At 50.5% G+C, this 13,452-nt stretch overlaps 1 protein-coding gene across 1 annotated transcript in view; it reads left to right on the forward strand.

Annotated features, from left to right (window-relative positions):
• Positions 1-12,548, forward strand: part of AATF (apoptosis antagonizing transcription factor) — a 108,555-nt gene extending 96,007 nt beyond the window's left edge. The window contains exon 12 of the mRNA XM_019982068.2: positions 12,255-12,548. Within this exon, the coding sequence (XP_019837627.2) occupies positions 12,255-12,318 (64 nt within the window). The 3' untranslated portion in view covers positions 12,319-12,548. The remainder of the gene's footprint in view (positions 1-12,254) is intronic.
• The last annotated feature ends 904 nt before the right edge of the window (positions 12,549-13,452 follow it).

Below are 13,452 nucleotides of genomic sequence, written 5' to 3' on the forward strand. Positions count from 1 at the left end.
GCCTCCAAGACAGACATACCTATTTTTTTGTACCTGAGAAGAATTAGCTATAGGCCTCCTGTCTAAAATACCTTGAAAGGCCTTCAGCTTATGAGTCTGTTGCTTGTAAGTAATTTGCTGGTAAGATGATTTTAGCAATCCGTCCTGTAAGACGGATGAACAAACTTTTTTGCCTCTTTTACTAAGATTGCTCCACAGTATCTAACTCTTAACTCTAATACAAAGATCTTCATTGACCCAATAAACCCATCATAGGTTGAAAATATCGTAAGTTGAAAATACAGTTAATACGCCTAACCTGCTGACATCACGGCTGATCGTCGCCCACCTTAGACACGCCCAGGATACTTCCATTAGCCTGCAGTTAGGCAGAGTCATCCAACGCAAAGGCCTATTTCATGATTAAGTGACTTGTCGATTGTGTCATTGACCGAATACTGTACTGCAGGTGAACGGCAGAAGGGCTGTCTGGGCACAGAGTGGTGTGTGTCGTTCGTCCGTTGTCACCATCACGGGAGGGTCTGCCCCACGTCCCAGCCCGGGAAGAGAGAGGTTACAGTTCAAAATTCGAAGTGCAGCTTCTACTAAACGCACGTTGCGTTCACACCATCGTCAAGTTGAAAGATCTTTGAGTCGAGCATCTTTTTTTTTTTTTAATGACTGTGCTGGCTCTTGTTGCTACTCAGGCTTTTCTCTAGTTGAGGCGAGCGGGGCTACTCTCTAGCTGTGGTTGCGGGCTCCTCCTCATTGTGGTGGCTTCTCTCACCGCGGAGCGTGGGCTCCGGATGAGCGCGCTGCGTGTGCAGCTGCATGTGCAGTGTGCAGGCTCGGTTGTTGCAGCTCCCGGGCCCTGGAGCACAGGCTCAGCAGTTGTGGCGCACGGGCATAGCTGCTCCATGGCATGTGGCGTCTTCCCAGACCAGGGATCGAACCCGTGTCCCCTGCCCTGGTAGGTGGCTTCTCCACCTCGGAGCGTCCAGGGAAGCCCCGGTCAAGCGTCAGGGACCGTCCTCACTTCGCTCTGTTCCCCTAGCACTCTGTGCCCAGACAGTTCACCAGCAGCGCAGGCCCTGATCCACTGCGGGCTTTATCTCCACACGAGAACATTGCCCCACCCAAGGGCCAGCTCCATGGTTTGTTCTTTGCTCGTGGCCAAGCTGGAAAAGCCCAGAAATAGAGTCCAGCCCTGGGACTTCATTCTTTACCTCGAGGGTTTTGGAAGTCGTTTTACTTAGGGTGAGCCCTGGGAAAAGGTCACAGTCTACACCACAGACGTGTGTTGTATGAAGGTCTTCTCCTGCCCATCTTGGCTGTGATAGCCATACTGGGTGTGGTTTCTGGTGGCCCTTCTACACATTACTAGTTACCATGGAAACAGAGTGTATGGACAGGGCCCTGGGTTGATCAATTCTCATTGTAGGACAGTTTTTTTTTTTTTTGGACTACTCTCAGGATTTTGTTTGGTTTAAGAAGAAAACAGCTCTGGAATGGCTCCTGTATGTGCATTAACAAAACATAATGGTCCCTGGTTTCCTTTTGTTATTTTTACTGTTGGTTTTAAGTGTCAAGCCAAAAAAAGGATATTTAGATAAAGGGCATCGCCTGAGTGTCCTTTGAGTTGCAGGTGCTGGGGAGCAGGCATCTGTAATGGGAAGCTATTACTAACTACCCTGGAAATGAGGTCTTGAATGAGCCATAACCACACCTTGTGTTTTATCCATTGTCTCCCTCTGGGGAGCAGAACACTTTATAAACATTAACTCTTTTACCCTCTGGGCACCTCCACTTAAAAGGTAAATAAGACTGAAGGCTCTTTCCTCTCCAATATAGATGAGGAAACATCAGCCGGGAGAGGGAGATTACTGGCTGGAGGCAGGGGAGGCATTTGCAGCCCAGGGTGTTTGGCATGTCCTCCCGCCACCCCCCTCCTGCCGCGGCAATGGACCCCAACACCCTGGTGGCCTCTGACAGCCAGTAGCTGCCCCGCAAGGTTCCCCTTTCTGCCAAGGTTCCCCTTTCTGCCTCTTGGAGGCTAGTGGGGGTTGGGCCCTTTGTCTGGTGTGGAATGTGAAATGCAGCAAAGAGGACCAATTGTTCCTCACTGCTTTGTGCTCCTTTATAAGAAAGAAGAAATCAATACACATTTTCTCCTGCATGCACTTGGCAGCGCCCGGCCTCCCTGTCCGCCTCTCCGTCCTGCAGGGGAGGCACAGCCGTGCAACACAGCGGACTCCCCAGCTTCCAGGGGCAGAAACGCAAACTACTCATTTTGCACGGAGCAGTCAGGCTTTTAAAAACCAGTCCTGTAACTGGCTGAGGTCGTCAGACTGCTGACTTCAGTGACTGGCTGGTGATCCGAGGCTCTGGAGTGGGGAGGCGGCCCCAGGGTAGATACCCAGAAGCTCCGGACCCCTGGGCACTCCCCTGGGGAAGGTTTCCCTGGCAGGTGGCTGGGAGAAACCTTTTTTCCAAATCTCTCTCTCGATACACAGAAGAGAGGAGCAGGTTCTTTGAAGGAAGACATTAAAAACCAAACAGGATTGACAGGTGGAGGGCATCAGTTTGCATTTTGTCATTTAATGGAAATAAACTGTCCAAACAGGACCCTTAAGGTAGGGGCCTTGTAGAGAGCTGAGACAGGAATCTTGCAGATTTTATTTTTTAATCAGAAAATGTGGTGTTGATCCCTATAACTTTGTAGCTTCCTGCCATTAAACAGTTAAGTGTGGGACATGACTTATAACAAAGGTAGTTTGTTTTTAAAATTTTTTTGAAGTACAGTTGATTTGCAGTGTTTTAGGTATACAGCAAAGCGATTCAGATATATGTGTGTATGTATGTGTGTATATACATAAATAGACACATGTATCTCTTTTTCATATTCATTTCCACTGTAGGTTATTATAAGATATTGAATATAGTTCCCTGTGCTGCACAGTAGGTCCTTGCTATTTATCTGTTTTATATATAATGGTGTGTATCTGTTAATCCCAAACTCCTAACTTCTCCTTCTACCCCTTTCCCCTTTGGTAACGGTAAGTTTGTTTTCTACACTTGTGGGTCTATTTCTGTTTTGTAAATAGGCCGCTTTGTATCGTATTTTTAGATTCCACATGTAATGATACTGTGTGCCATTTAACAAAGGTAATTTAGGGGGCAGAACAGCCTCGCGGGGCCTGGTGAGGTCTGCAGGCAGGTTCTTGGGTACAGTGCTTCCTTCGCACCCAGGAGATCGCTGGGGCTGGAGTGTGGATGGTTTACCAGGGAAAGGGAGGAGGGCCGAGAACAGAACCCAGGGAAGGGCGGTGGGGGGAAGAGAAAAGGATGAGGGCAGAGCAGGAGCAGCCAGGGTCTCCCCCTGTCTCCCCCTGGGCGGAGGTGTTGGGGGGCGGGGGCGGCTCCTGGCCCCGGGCCCTGCAGTACCCTTGTGTCCTGCGGGCTGAGCTGAACCCAGTGGCTCGGCATCCCGAGCTGCTTTTATGTTCGGATAAAAAAAGTCTCTGCTTTTATGTTCGGATCAGGACTGGGTTTTTTTTGGTCATGTCAGCCCTTCAGCTTAGCACCAGCAGTAATGGAATGCCTTGCTGAAACTCCGGGTTGACCACAGACGTCTTCGCTGATTCCTGTGTGTTTTGACCCCCTTGGAGTAGCTGAGAGAAGGATCACACACCGCCCCCCACCCAGGCCCTGGGTTGTTGGGCAGCGGTCTTGATAGGGATACAAATGTAATTCAGTGTCAGCCTCCCCTTCCGTGCGGCTGGAGGAGGTGATTCACGTCTAAGCAGTGAAGCATCCCGTGGCTTTTAACAGGAGCTGTTAGAGGGGCTGCTGCTTGAACAAGGAGCTTCATCTTCCTGAAGCCAGCAGTCACAAAGCCGTAAACACAACACCGGCCAACTCTATTGCCAGGATCGTGGTGGCCTGACGTTAATATTAAACATCTCCAGCAAGGCAGAGAGCTCCCCAGCCCAGCCACAGAATAAAAATAAATAAAAATAAAGAGAAAACCCCGCTAAAAGCAGTGAGATGATTTGTCGTCCTTCCTCTGTGAGGCCATTTGTCTTCTTTCGCATCAAATCTGTTATAAAACAGTCAAACTGTGAAAGTGGAAATCATCCCAGGAATATGGAATATTAACGCACAGGAGAGGAGGCGACATCCCTTTTGTCGAGAGGTCCCTCCTCACCCTGCGGCCCCACCTCTTCTTTTTTGCAAGTCCCACCAAGGTAAATTATTTTTCTTTAAAAGAATTTGAAAGACTTGAAACTAGTGGTAGGATGACGGAAGTTTCAAGTGTTTTGCTTCCTTGTTTAAGGGGAGTGAGTTTGTAACTGACAAGGGAACAAGGAGGGAACACGGGCGGGGAGAATGCTCCGCAGACTCACCCCTCGCGTCCTCTCACCCATCGTTCCTCCTTCAGTTCCTTTGTCTGGGGCCTGAACCTGCGTCTTTGAACATTTATAAATCTCGAGTCTGATCTTTAGGAGACAGGCCAGAGGTCACATGTCACCATCTGTAATTTAAAGCTGTGGGGCTAAAAGCATTTGCAGAGGTTTGAAGGACCCAGTTCTGACCTGACCAAAGGAGCGAATTGGAACAGACCTTCCAGAGTCTCCTTCAAGCGCTGGGGAGGATGGTGAGGCGAGCAGAGGTGATGGGGAATTTATGGCCAGTTTGCCGGAGCCGCTGGTTGCCTGGTCCACTGAGAAGTGCGTCGTGTGCTGCCACCTTGTGGCAGATCTGGGCAGCTGCGGCGAGCTGTCCTGTAGCTTACGCAGCGTTCAGCCTGCTTCTGAAGGGAGGTTTGTCCAGATGGAGGTAATTAGTGATAGGTAAGGGCGTTCTCTGAGTTACTGTTACTCTGCTCACTTGTCCCTGTTAACAGCCCTCGATGAGAGAATATTGCTTTTTTCTCTTTTCACCTTTCTTGGCTTTTTCTGTGTATTGTTTTAGGGCATGCAGTTGTGCTGCATTTCAGGGGAGAAGCCACTCTTTGTTGCTGGGGATGCTGGGAGGAGAGGGAGGGAGTTAGGTGCTGACCTATTGGCTTTACCCAGGAACTCTGAGTTTTCTACGCTTGTGATCTTTTTACATCACTGTGAGTGGCACTCCCTCCTTACAAGATGCACTTCTGTGGCTTCACTGGCATTGCCTTCCTCACTGTCCAGGCTTCCTGAAAGACAGAGTCTTGACCGGGGACTCTGCCCCACCCCCGGTCCCACCGCTGTGTGTGCACACGGCCCCCCCCACCCCCGATCCCACCACTGTGTGTACACATGGCCCCCCACCCCCGGTCCCCCTGTATGTGCACACGGCCCCCGCACCCCCGATCCCACCACTGTGTGTGCACACGGCCCCCCACCCCTGATCCCACAGCTCTGTGTGCACACGGCCCCCCACCCCCGGTCCCCTTGTGTGTGCACACGGACCCCCACCCCCGGTCCCCCTGTGTGTGCACACGGACCCCCACCCCTGGTCCCACTGTGTGTGCACACGGCCCTCCTCCCCAGATCCCTCCACTGTGTGCACGTGGACCCCACCCCCGGTCCCACCGCTGTGTGTGCACACAGCCCCTCACCCTGGTCCCACTGCTGTGTGTGCACACGACCCCCCACCCCCGGTCCCACTGTGTGTGCACATGGACCCCCAACCCCGGTCCCACTGTGTGTGCACACGGTCCCCCACCCCCGGTCGCACCGCTGTGTGTGCACATGGCCCCCGGCGCCTGGGGCAGCCACCTGCCGTCTGGATCCACACAGTTGCCCCTCTTAGGCCATAGAACCAGTTCTCAGACATCTTTTTCTCACCTGTAAAGTCTCTGATACAGAGTAGAATGGATTTGGGTGAGAGGAAGCAGGAGGAGTGAAAGATGCAAGAAGGTGCCATCTAGTCCGTAGTGTTTAGGAGCAGACCCTAGCAGCTGGGTTAGGAGGACCCCTTGGTTTGGTGCCAAGTGATCATTGGCAAGACAGGTTTTTCCAGTTGGCTTGTGGAATGCCCTGGACCTGCCTGCACACAGAACAGAGAGACTGGGAGCTCTGTGAGGGCAGGAAAGGATATGCTGAACACAGAGGTGATGATAGAGCCTACCCTGCACTCCTGGGCCTCCTGGACCGTCCAGACCCCGAGGTGGCTCAGAGGGTGCAGACGCTGACTGTTGGGCAACTGGAGGGCTCAGAGGGGTTCTGCCAGGCCGGCAGAAGAACCCCAACTTTGGCATAGCAGGATGGACTGTTTCTTTCCACCTGGAAAAGACCAGACTTAGTTAGGAGACAGCAGTAGTTGAAATGCTGCCCCAGGGAAGAGCTGTCCCTGCGGCTTTAGACGGCTGGGCCATGGGTGTGGCTCCCACAATGGCAGAGGGTGGCCCAGCCAGAGGAAGAGTGTTTCCACATCTCCAAATGGAGTGGGTTGTCCCAACAGAGTGACTCCATATGGTCACCTTCCCAACTTAGTTTCTGCTGTGTCATTCCTATTTTGATAATCCTGCAAAAACCTAACAGATAAGCATTCACATGTATTTTGTGAATCTGTTATACCTGTGTGTTACACTCTGAGACCAAGGAACCATCCTCACCTGATACAGGTTTATAAGCTTCCACAGCACTAACAAGTAAAATGTTTTGAAACACAAACATAAAAAAATCCTGCATCAGTAACATCACCAATAATTATTAAAAGCCCATCTGCTGTCAGCAACCATGGTGGTCAGTGTAAGTTTCTGCTCCGGCCGTGTCTGTCCTGACACGATTTGGGTTTAATCAAGGTTCTGCTGGACACGAGCGCTATTGTGATCAGAGCCTTAGTCTCCCTTTCCCTTTGTGTGTTTCATCATCCTTGGATTCGCAAGTGTATGTCTAAGACGTGGAGTCCTGCAGAAGCACACGGCACAGGCCCTTCGGTGTGCAGGGCCGAGGCGGGGATTACTGGGCAGGGTGGGCCCTCGTGGGATGCATCTTGTATATTTAGGGAGGAACCCCCCACCTCACCAGTGGTGAAGCAACTGATGAGCAGTGTCAGATTAATCAAGGACAAATTCTGCATACAGTTTTAATCAGGAAAGCAGCAGTTGTCTCCACTGGCACTTTTGGAAGAATGGCTGGAGTCCCGGCATGTCGTACTTGCTCGGAGACCAGGAGGTACTTTTGGAGGTTGTGCAGGTTTCTTTAGGGAGCAGTGCGCTGGCTGCTTTCTCCTCTGCCTGCTTTTCAGGCCACAGGGCCAGGTGGGTGTAGCTTGGAGGTGTCCGGGGTGTGGCCGGGGCAGCTCCTTTGGTCCCAAGTGCCGCAAGCTCCTGACCTCTGACCGCACCCCCGCACAGGTCTCTGTGGGCTCAGAGTGCCTTTGTCCTGGGCTGTGCTGCAGTTGGTGAGGAGTGCGTGCGGCTGGACTGCACCTTGACACACGTCCACCCCCGTTTCCTTTAGGGCCCTGTTGAGCCTTGCCCGCCACTCAAGTGATAGCATCTCACAGCCAGCTTGACTGGGCACACTTAAGTCTCTTTACCTCACATAATAAATAAGCTGAATCCTAGTACACACACACACATACACACACACACACACACACACATTCTGTCTTTATGGAAAATGGCTGCTAATCCATGATCATTTTTTTCCAGAAACAGGTTTTATGATAATATAGTAAAAATATTAAATTAGAAAATGCCTCACTAAGGGTTATAAAACCTTACTACACTAGAGATAGGTAATTATCCCCTCTACAGCCTAAATGACAGTTTAAAAGAAATAAAAATGTTAGTGCTCATTACTTGCTTTTGTAGGTTGCAATAAAGGGTAAGTTAAATTTTAATTCAAGGAAGAGCCCCTGCTATCGACCTTCTACCTTAGGTCCAAGTCCTGTTAATTACTCTGTGGGTTATTCTCCAGCATGATACCCCATTAATACATTTCCGACAGTGGACGTTCCCACTGGCCATTGAGGCCGAGAGTGTGGGGGCGGGGTAACAAAGGGGGGAAGGTATTTCAGCTCGGTGATTCAAATCCGGACTCTTAATGTGGTAAGGAGCAGGAATTATGTATTAAGGGAAAAAAACCCAACTTCATTATGCATAGCCTTAAGGGGACCTCAAGTATTAAACTACACGCTTACCCGGGAGAATCGGGTGGAGACAAGGTTAACCTGAAGGATTGATAGTTTAGCTTCTCTGCCTGGCTCAGTCCCGGGTAGGAAAGATGCTGGGGTCGGGACGGGCGGCGGGGGGCGCTCTGCAGCAGAAGGCCGGCTGGCCCTCTGTCCCACGCGGCTTTTCCTTACCCGGTCCTGGTCTTAGTTTTGTTTTCCTGGCTCTGGGAGGGGGACCCCAGTGTGTCCTGTTTCCTTCCACATGCTTTTCCCTCCCCCGAGCCCTGGGTCAACCACCCGCCTGGGGTGGGGGCACCGCTCAGTACCCACCCCGCCCCCCCCCCCTCAGTCTTCCCCCCGGGCCACAGAGAGATCTTCCTCCCCTGGGAAAGGAGATGCAGGGAGTTGGCAGGAATCAGTCTCCAGCTCTTTCCCGCAGCGGTCCTGGCCAAGTGGAGTTGCAGGTTCCCCTCCTCCCTTGCCTTTCACAGTTGCTTCACTGGACATGAAGCCCCTCCCTGCCCCAGAGCAGGGGAACCTCAAAGGACCAGTCAACATATTAGGGCAGGGACCACGACCGGCCGCGACCCGGGTCCAGGTAACAGAGCCCTGACGGCCAGGTGCCTCCCGGGTCTTTATTCTCAGCAGAATTGCAGGAGAACCTAATTGAGTTGTCAGCTGATATATCATTAAAACTAATTTTTGGTGGGAGAGCACTGTGAGATTGGGGGAAAAGGGCGATTAATTCAGAAGGAATTGAAAGGACTGAGTGTCACTGCTATAACAAAACTCTCCTTTCCCACATCTGCTTGTTTTCATGGCAAGGTTTCTCATCACTGATGGCTACGAAAGCTAAAAAGCAGGACAGAATCGCTGCTGAATCTGCTTTCATCCTAGCGATAAATAATACTCATCCCTGGAATGGGAATGGAGGGGGAAGCCTCATCCATGTCATTAAGAGATAATTTCCAGTAACATTTTACACATATTAAAATGTACCAAAATTACACCAAACTTTATTTTATTGTTATCGTATATATCAGTTGTAGCCTAATAATAATTACAGTGATAACACAGTCCAGAAGTATAATTTTTCAAAATTAACTTAGAGCTTTATGGTCCCAAGAAATGAAAATATTTTTGTTTCAACTTTTTAAATTTCAAAAAGTGCATCAATTTGCATATTTACTTTTGTGGCCAAAAAGTATCATAGAGTAATCAATAAAAGACTTTCAAGCATAAATCAATTATATTAAGATAATAATCTATAGGGAAAAATCAGATGGAAATCCGAGTTTAAGAAGAAACGGATGCTGTAAAATTTCCAGGTTAACGAGTTTGTTTACTTGTTTAAATGAGCGGTGATGGATATCAGATCAGTATAGCACATAGGGTCCGTGGGGTGCATTACAAACAGGATGCAAGAGTTTTATTTTAAAAGTTAGTATGCACAGTTTTCCGATAATTATATCCTTTGTGCCTATTAACATTTATCGAGAAAAATATTATATATCAATTTAAAAATGTGCGCAGGGGCTGCGGGATTTTGGAAAGTTGTGTAGGGGCTGTGCAGAGAGGTTGAGGACCAGACCACAGACCCCACCCTCATGGCAGTGTGTTTCCCACCTCCGCCCCGGGCAGGCCCTCTGCAGGGAAGAGGGCCGAGAGCCGAGCCGAGCAGCTGGAGTTTGGGGGGCTTCATCCTGGTCATGTTCTTGGACCCCAGGAGGGTCAGCTTTGTCCATCTCTAGAGCTTTAGAGTAGGCCTGAGGGTCGTGGACAATAGGTAGGAGATGGGAACAGAAAAGTTTCTGAGGAGGCTGTTGCCACCTTCTTGGTGAGAGATGGTAGGATCTGAAATGATGGAGCCTGGAGGAGCAGGGACGTCTGAGATACTTTGAGGGTGAAAACAGTCCCTGATTGGTGGTCGTGGGTGAGGAGGACTTGGAATTGATTCTCAGGTGGGAATAATCCCTGACTTGTGTTTTTTCTCTCTTTGCTGTAAAATATATTTTAAGAATGCAGACCACTCTGCCATCCAGGTTGCTTTGCCATGAACAGCTGCATATGTTTGTCAGCCTTGCCCACCTGAGTGTGAAATGATGTTCTATCAAAACATGGGTTTCAGCATCTCCCTCTCCGCTCCTGACACGTGAACCCTGCTGCGGGCAGTGACTGCCGCGTGGCCCCGGCGGTTCGCTGATGTCGCGGCGCGGAGAGGAAGCATTTGCTCAGGGGTAATGATGGGTCTGGCGCGGGCGAGGCTAGAAGGGGTGATTATGAAAGGGCTCCACAGCCGCAAAGCCACACCGTCCTCTTTGTCACGGTGACCCTCCCCTTAACACTGTTTAATTTCTTTGCAGAAATGGCCGCAGAGACTTGCACTTATCGGCAGGTAGGCAGGCCATCGCGTGAGCAAGTCACGCCTGGCCAGGGCAGGGCTGTCTTCTGTGTGATGGAGCCGGGGATTCAGAAGCCACTGCCTCCGGAAGGAGGCTGCCCACCTGTCATTTGCATGCGGTCCGAAGCTGCCTTCCCCTTGAGTACACGTCGGGGCCGTCTGGGCCCGAGCCGGGCAGATGTGTATTGCTCAGGGACAAAGAGACCCTGTGGCTCCGTGCGGACCGCAGCCTTTGTCGTCGGCCCAGGGGCACCCCGGTCGGCTGAGGGTACCGGCAGGTTCCTGCCATGACGTTCCTATAATAGTATGGGAGACCCACTGTTTTCTGGCCACTTTCCCTGCCTGCCCCGTGGTCCCCGGCATGACAAGGTTACTTTACATTCGTTGCTTCAGTGGTTCCTTCTTTAAGATTTTTCCATTTTCAGAGTTTCAGTATGCTAGTCCTGCTGCTGGGGTTTCTAATCAGAGTGCCTCTGTTGGGCTTCCCAGGGGGCTCTGTGGTAAAGAATCCTCCTGCAGTGCAGGAGGCTTGGGTTCAGTCTCCAGGTCAGGAAGATCTCCTGGAGAATGGGACGGCTACGCACTCCAGCATTCTTGCCTGGAGAATTCCATGGACAGAGGAGCCTGATGGGCTGCAGTTCATGGGGTCGCGAAGAGTCAGACATAACTGAGCGACTAACACTTACACTGTTGGTACCCAAAACTGTAGCAGGGTGAATTCAAACAGACTTGTAAGATTTTGTGTTGAAATGTAGCTGGATCAGTAATAGCTGTCTGAAGCATGGGGGGTTTTTTGCTCCTTTTTTTGAAAATTAGATTTGCTGATGATGACTCTCAGGTAATAAGAGCACTTCTATCAGCCAGCCTGTCAAGGATGGCAGGCTGTGGCTTTTGACAACAGAGTGGGTAAAGCTTTCTCCCAAGCTCGTTCACTCACTGGTCTGTGACCTCTGCCCCATGCCTGCCCTCCTTCCCCAAAGGTAGAGGCTTGGTCCCTGCCTCCCTGTGGTGTGACCCGCCTGGAGGCTCGTGGCTCCTCGAATCCCAGGGAGACCTGGCCCTCAACTCAGGGAAGAGTTTTGGGCTGCTGGGGCCCGGGGGCCCTCAATCACCCCTGCCGGGCGGCAGAAACACAGGTGCAAGTCATTTATTCATTTTCAGGGACCCAAGACCCTGGCATGTTACGGTTATTATTTTTTTTCACGTCAAACCCAAATTTAGAAATAAATTAGCCAATCAAATTACCTATTCGATGGAGGATAGTGGAAGGGCAGGGTTCGGGGAAGAGCCCCTGTGCCCAAGCAGCTGCACGCGTGCTGGTAATTGGAATCTTGTTGCTGGGTCATTTTCATTGTTTTTCAAGTACTGCCAAGTCCAGGAAAATGTATGAAAACTAAATTATATCCCCTACATCCCATGTCTGATTGAATCCTCCTCGTGTGGCAGTCTCATACATCCTATTAAAATATTCAATCTTGTTTTCTTACTTGAAGAGCTTGTCTGTAAAGGGCAAACTTATAGAAAACTGGTTCCCTGGAGACAGGGTATCCAGCCACGCCGGACTATTTACATATTCTGCTGTTTGGCCCATTCCAGGTTCTTCCCCTCCTCTGTGTTTGTGAAGAAGAGCTGTGGGATGCATTTTTAATTATGCAGCTGTGTTTTCAATTGAAGACTCAGATTGGGGTATTTCCCAGCTTCCTGGTTCTTTTCTAACCTTGAAAAGTTAAACCAACGCATTAACCAGTTTGTTTCATTTGTCTTCCAGGACAGAGCTGTATCGATCCCTTTTTGGCCAACTCAACCCCCGTGATGACAGCCACGGGGCCTGACGGCGCCCATCTCTCCAGCTCGAGGCCTGAGGTGGGGTCGCTGCACACCCTGTCCCGGTGGAAGGCTGAGGAAGCCATGGGCTGTAATCCTGGGAATATGCGCTGTCCAGAAGGCAGCCTGAGGCGGGCCAGGAAGCCTCTCCCCACCGTGCTTCCAGAAACAAAGGCCGCGCCCCCACTCCCCACCCCATGGCCTAGAACCACCACAAATAAAGAGTATTTTTACTGTTGCCGCAGCCACATGTGATTCCTTCAGCAGCACCAAGTGAGTGATTCAAGCTCCTGCAGGGCGACAGGCTCTTTGTTTCCCCAGCCCAGTGGCCTTCTCTCACAATATAAAACTTCACAGAAGGGGGACTTCCCCAGGGGTCCAGTGGTTAAGACTCTGCTTCCAATGCAGGGGTCGTGGGTTCAATCCCTGGTGAGGGAACTTCAGTCCCACATGCCTCAGGGTACAGTCAAACATTCTAAAAAATAAATAAAATGAACCCAGGATTTGGGGAAAAACAACTTCACAGAAGGAATAATCCCGGGGCAGAGGCTGCTCTCAGGTGGGTAATGTTCAGCAATTGATCGTGGCTCTGAGGAGCAGGCACACCCGCCCCACACCCTGTCAGCTGCGCCTCGGTGGAGGTATTTGTCTGTCGTTGCTCAACAGCAATCTCTGACTTCTTTCTTGTTTCCTCTTTTCACCCATAAAGATGCTTCCAGAGTCCTTTTCCATTCTCACCATTCCTAAATCACTTTATTAAGATCAGCTCTGGTGTAAATCCAGCAGGAGGAAATGATTCACTTGTTTTTCATCCAAAGGTCAAAAGCTGAAAATTAAATCCCCATGAGGGGGATTTATTGGCCTGCTGTGGTCAGTATGCAATGAGCTGATCTTGCATAAGTATGTGTACGTGCCCACACGTGAGGCTGACCATCTCCCGGGTCCTGTGCCCCCTCTTCAGAGCTATGGGATTAAAGGAATACTGGCTCCAGGCATCTGAGCGCAGTTGTAGGTAATGTCTAGTCATTGCTTTTACAGAGTCAGGTTTTGGTATTGTTTTAAAATGTCAAAACCAAGTGACAGATTTTTGTGCCCAGGCATCCCACGTTATCCTTGACTCGGTCCAGACACAGCGCCAAGAG

Source organism: Bos indicus, chromosome 19 (genome assembly GCF_029378745.1).
Source record: "Bos indicus isolate NIAB-ARS_2022 breed Sahiwal x Tharparkar chromosome 19, NIAB-ARS_B.indTharparkar_mat_pri_1.0, whole genome shotgun sequence".
Lineage (NCBI taxonomy): Eukaryota > Metazoa > Chordata > Mammalia > Artiodactyla > Bovidae > Bos > Bos indicus.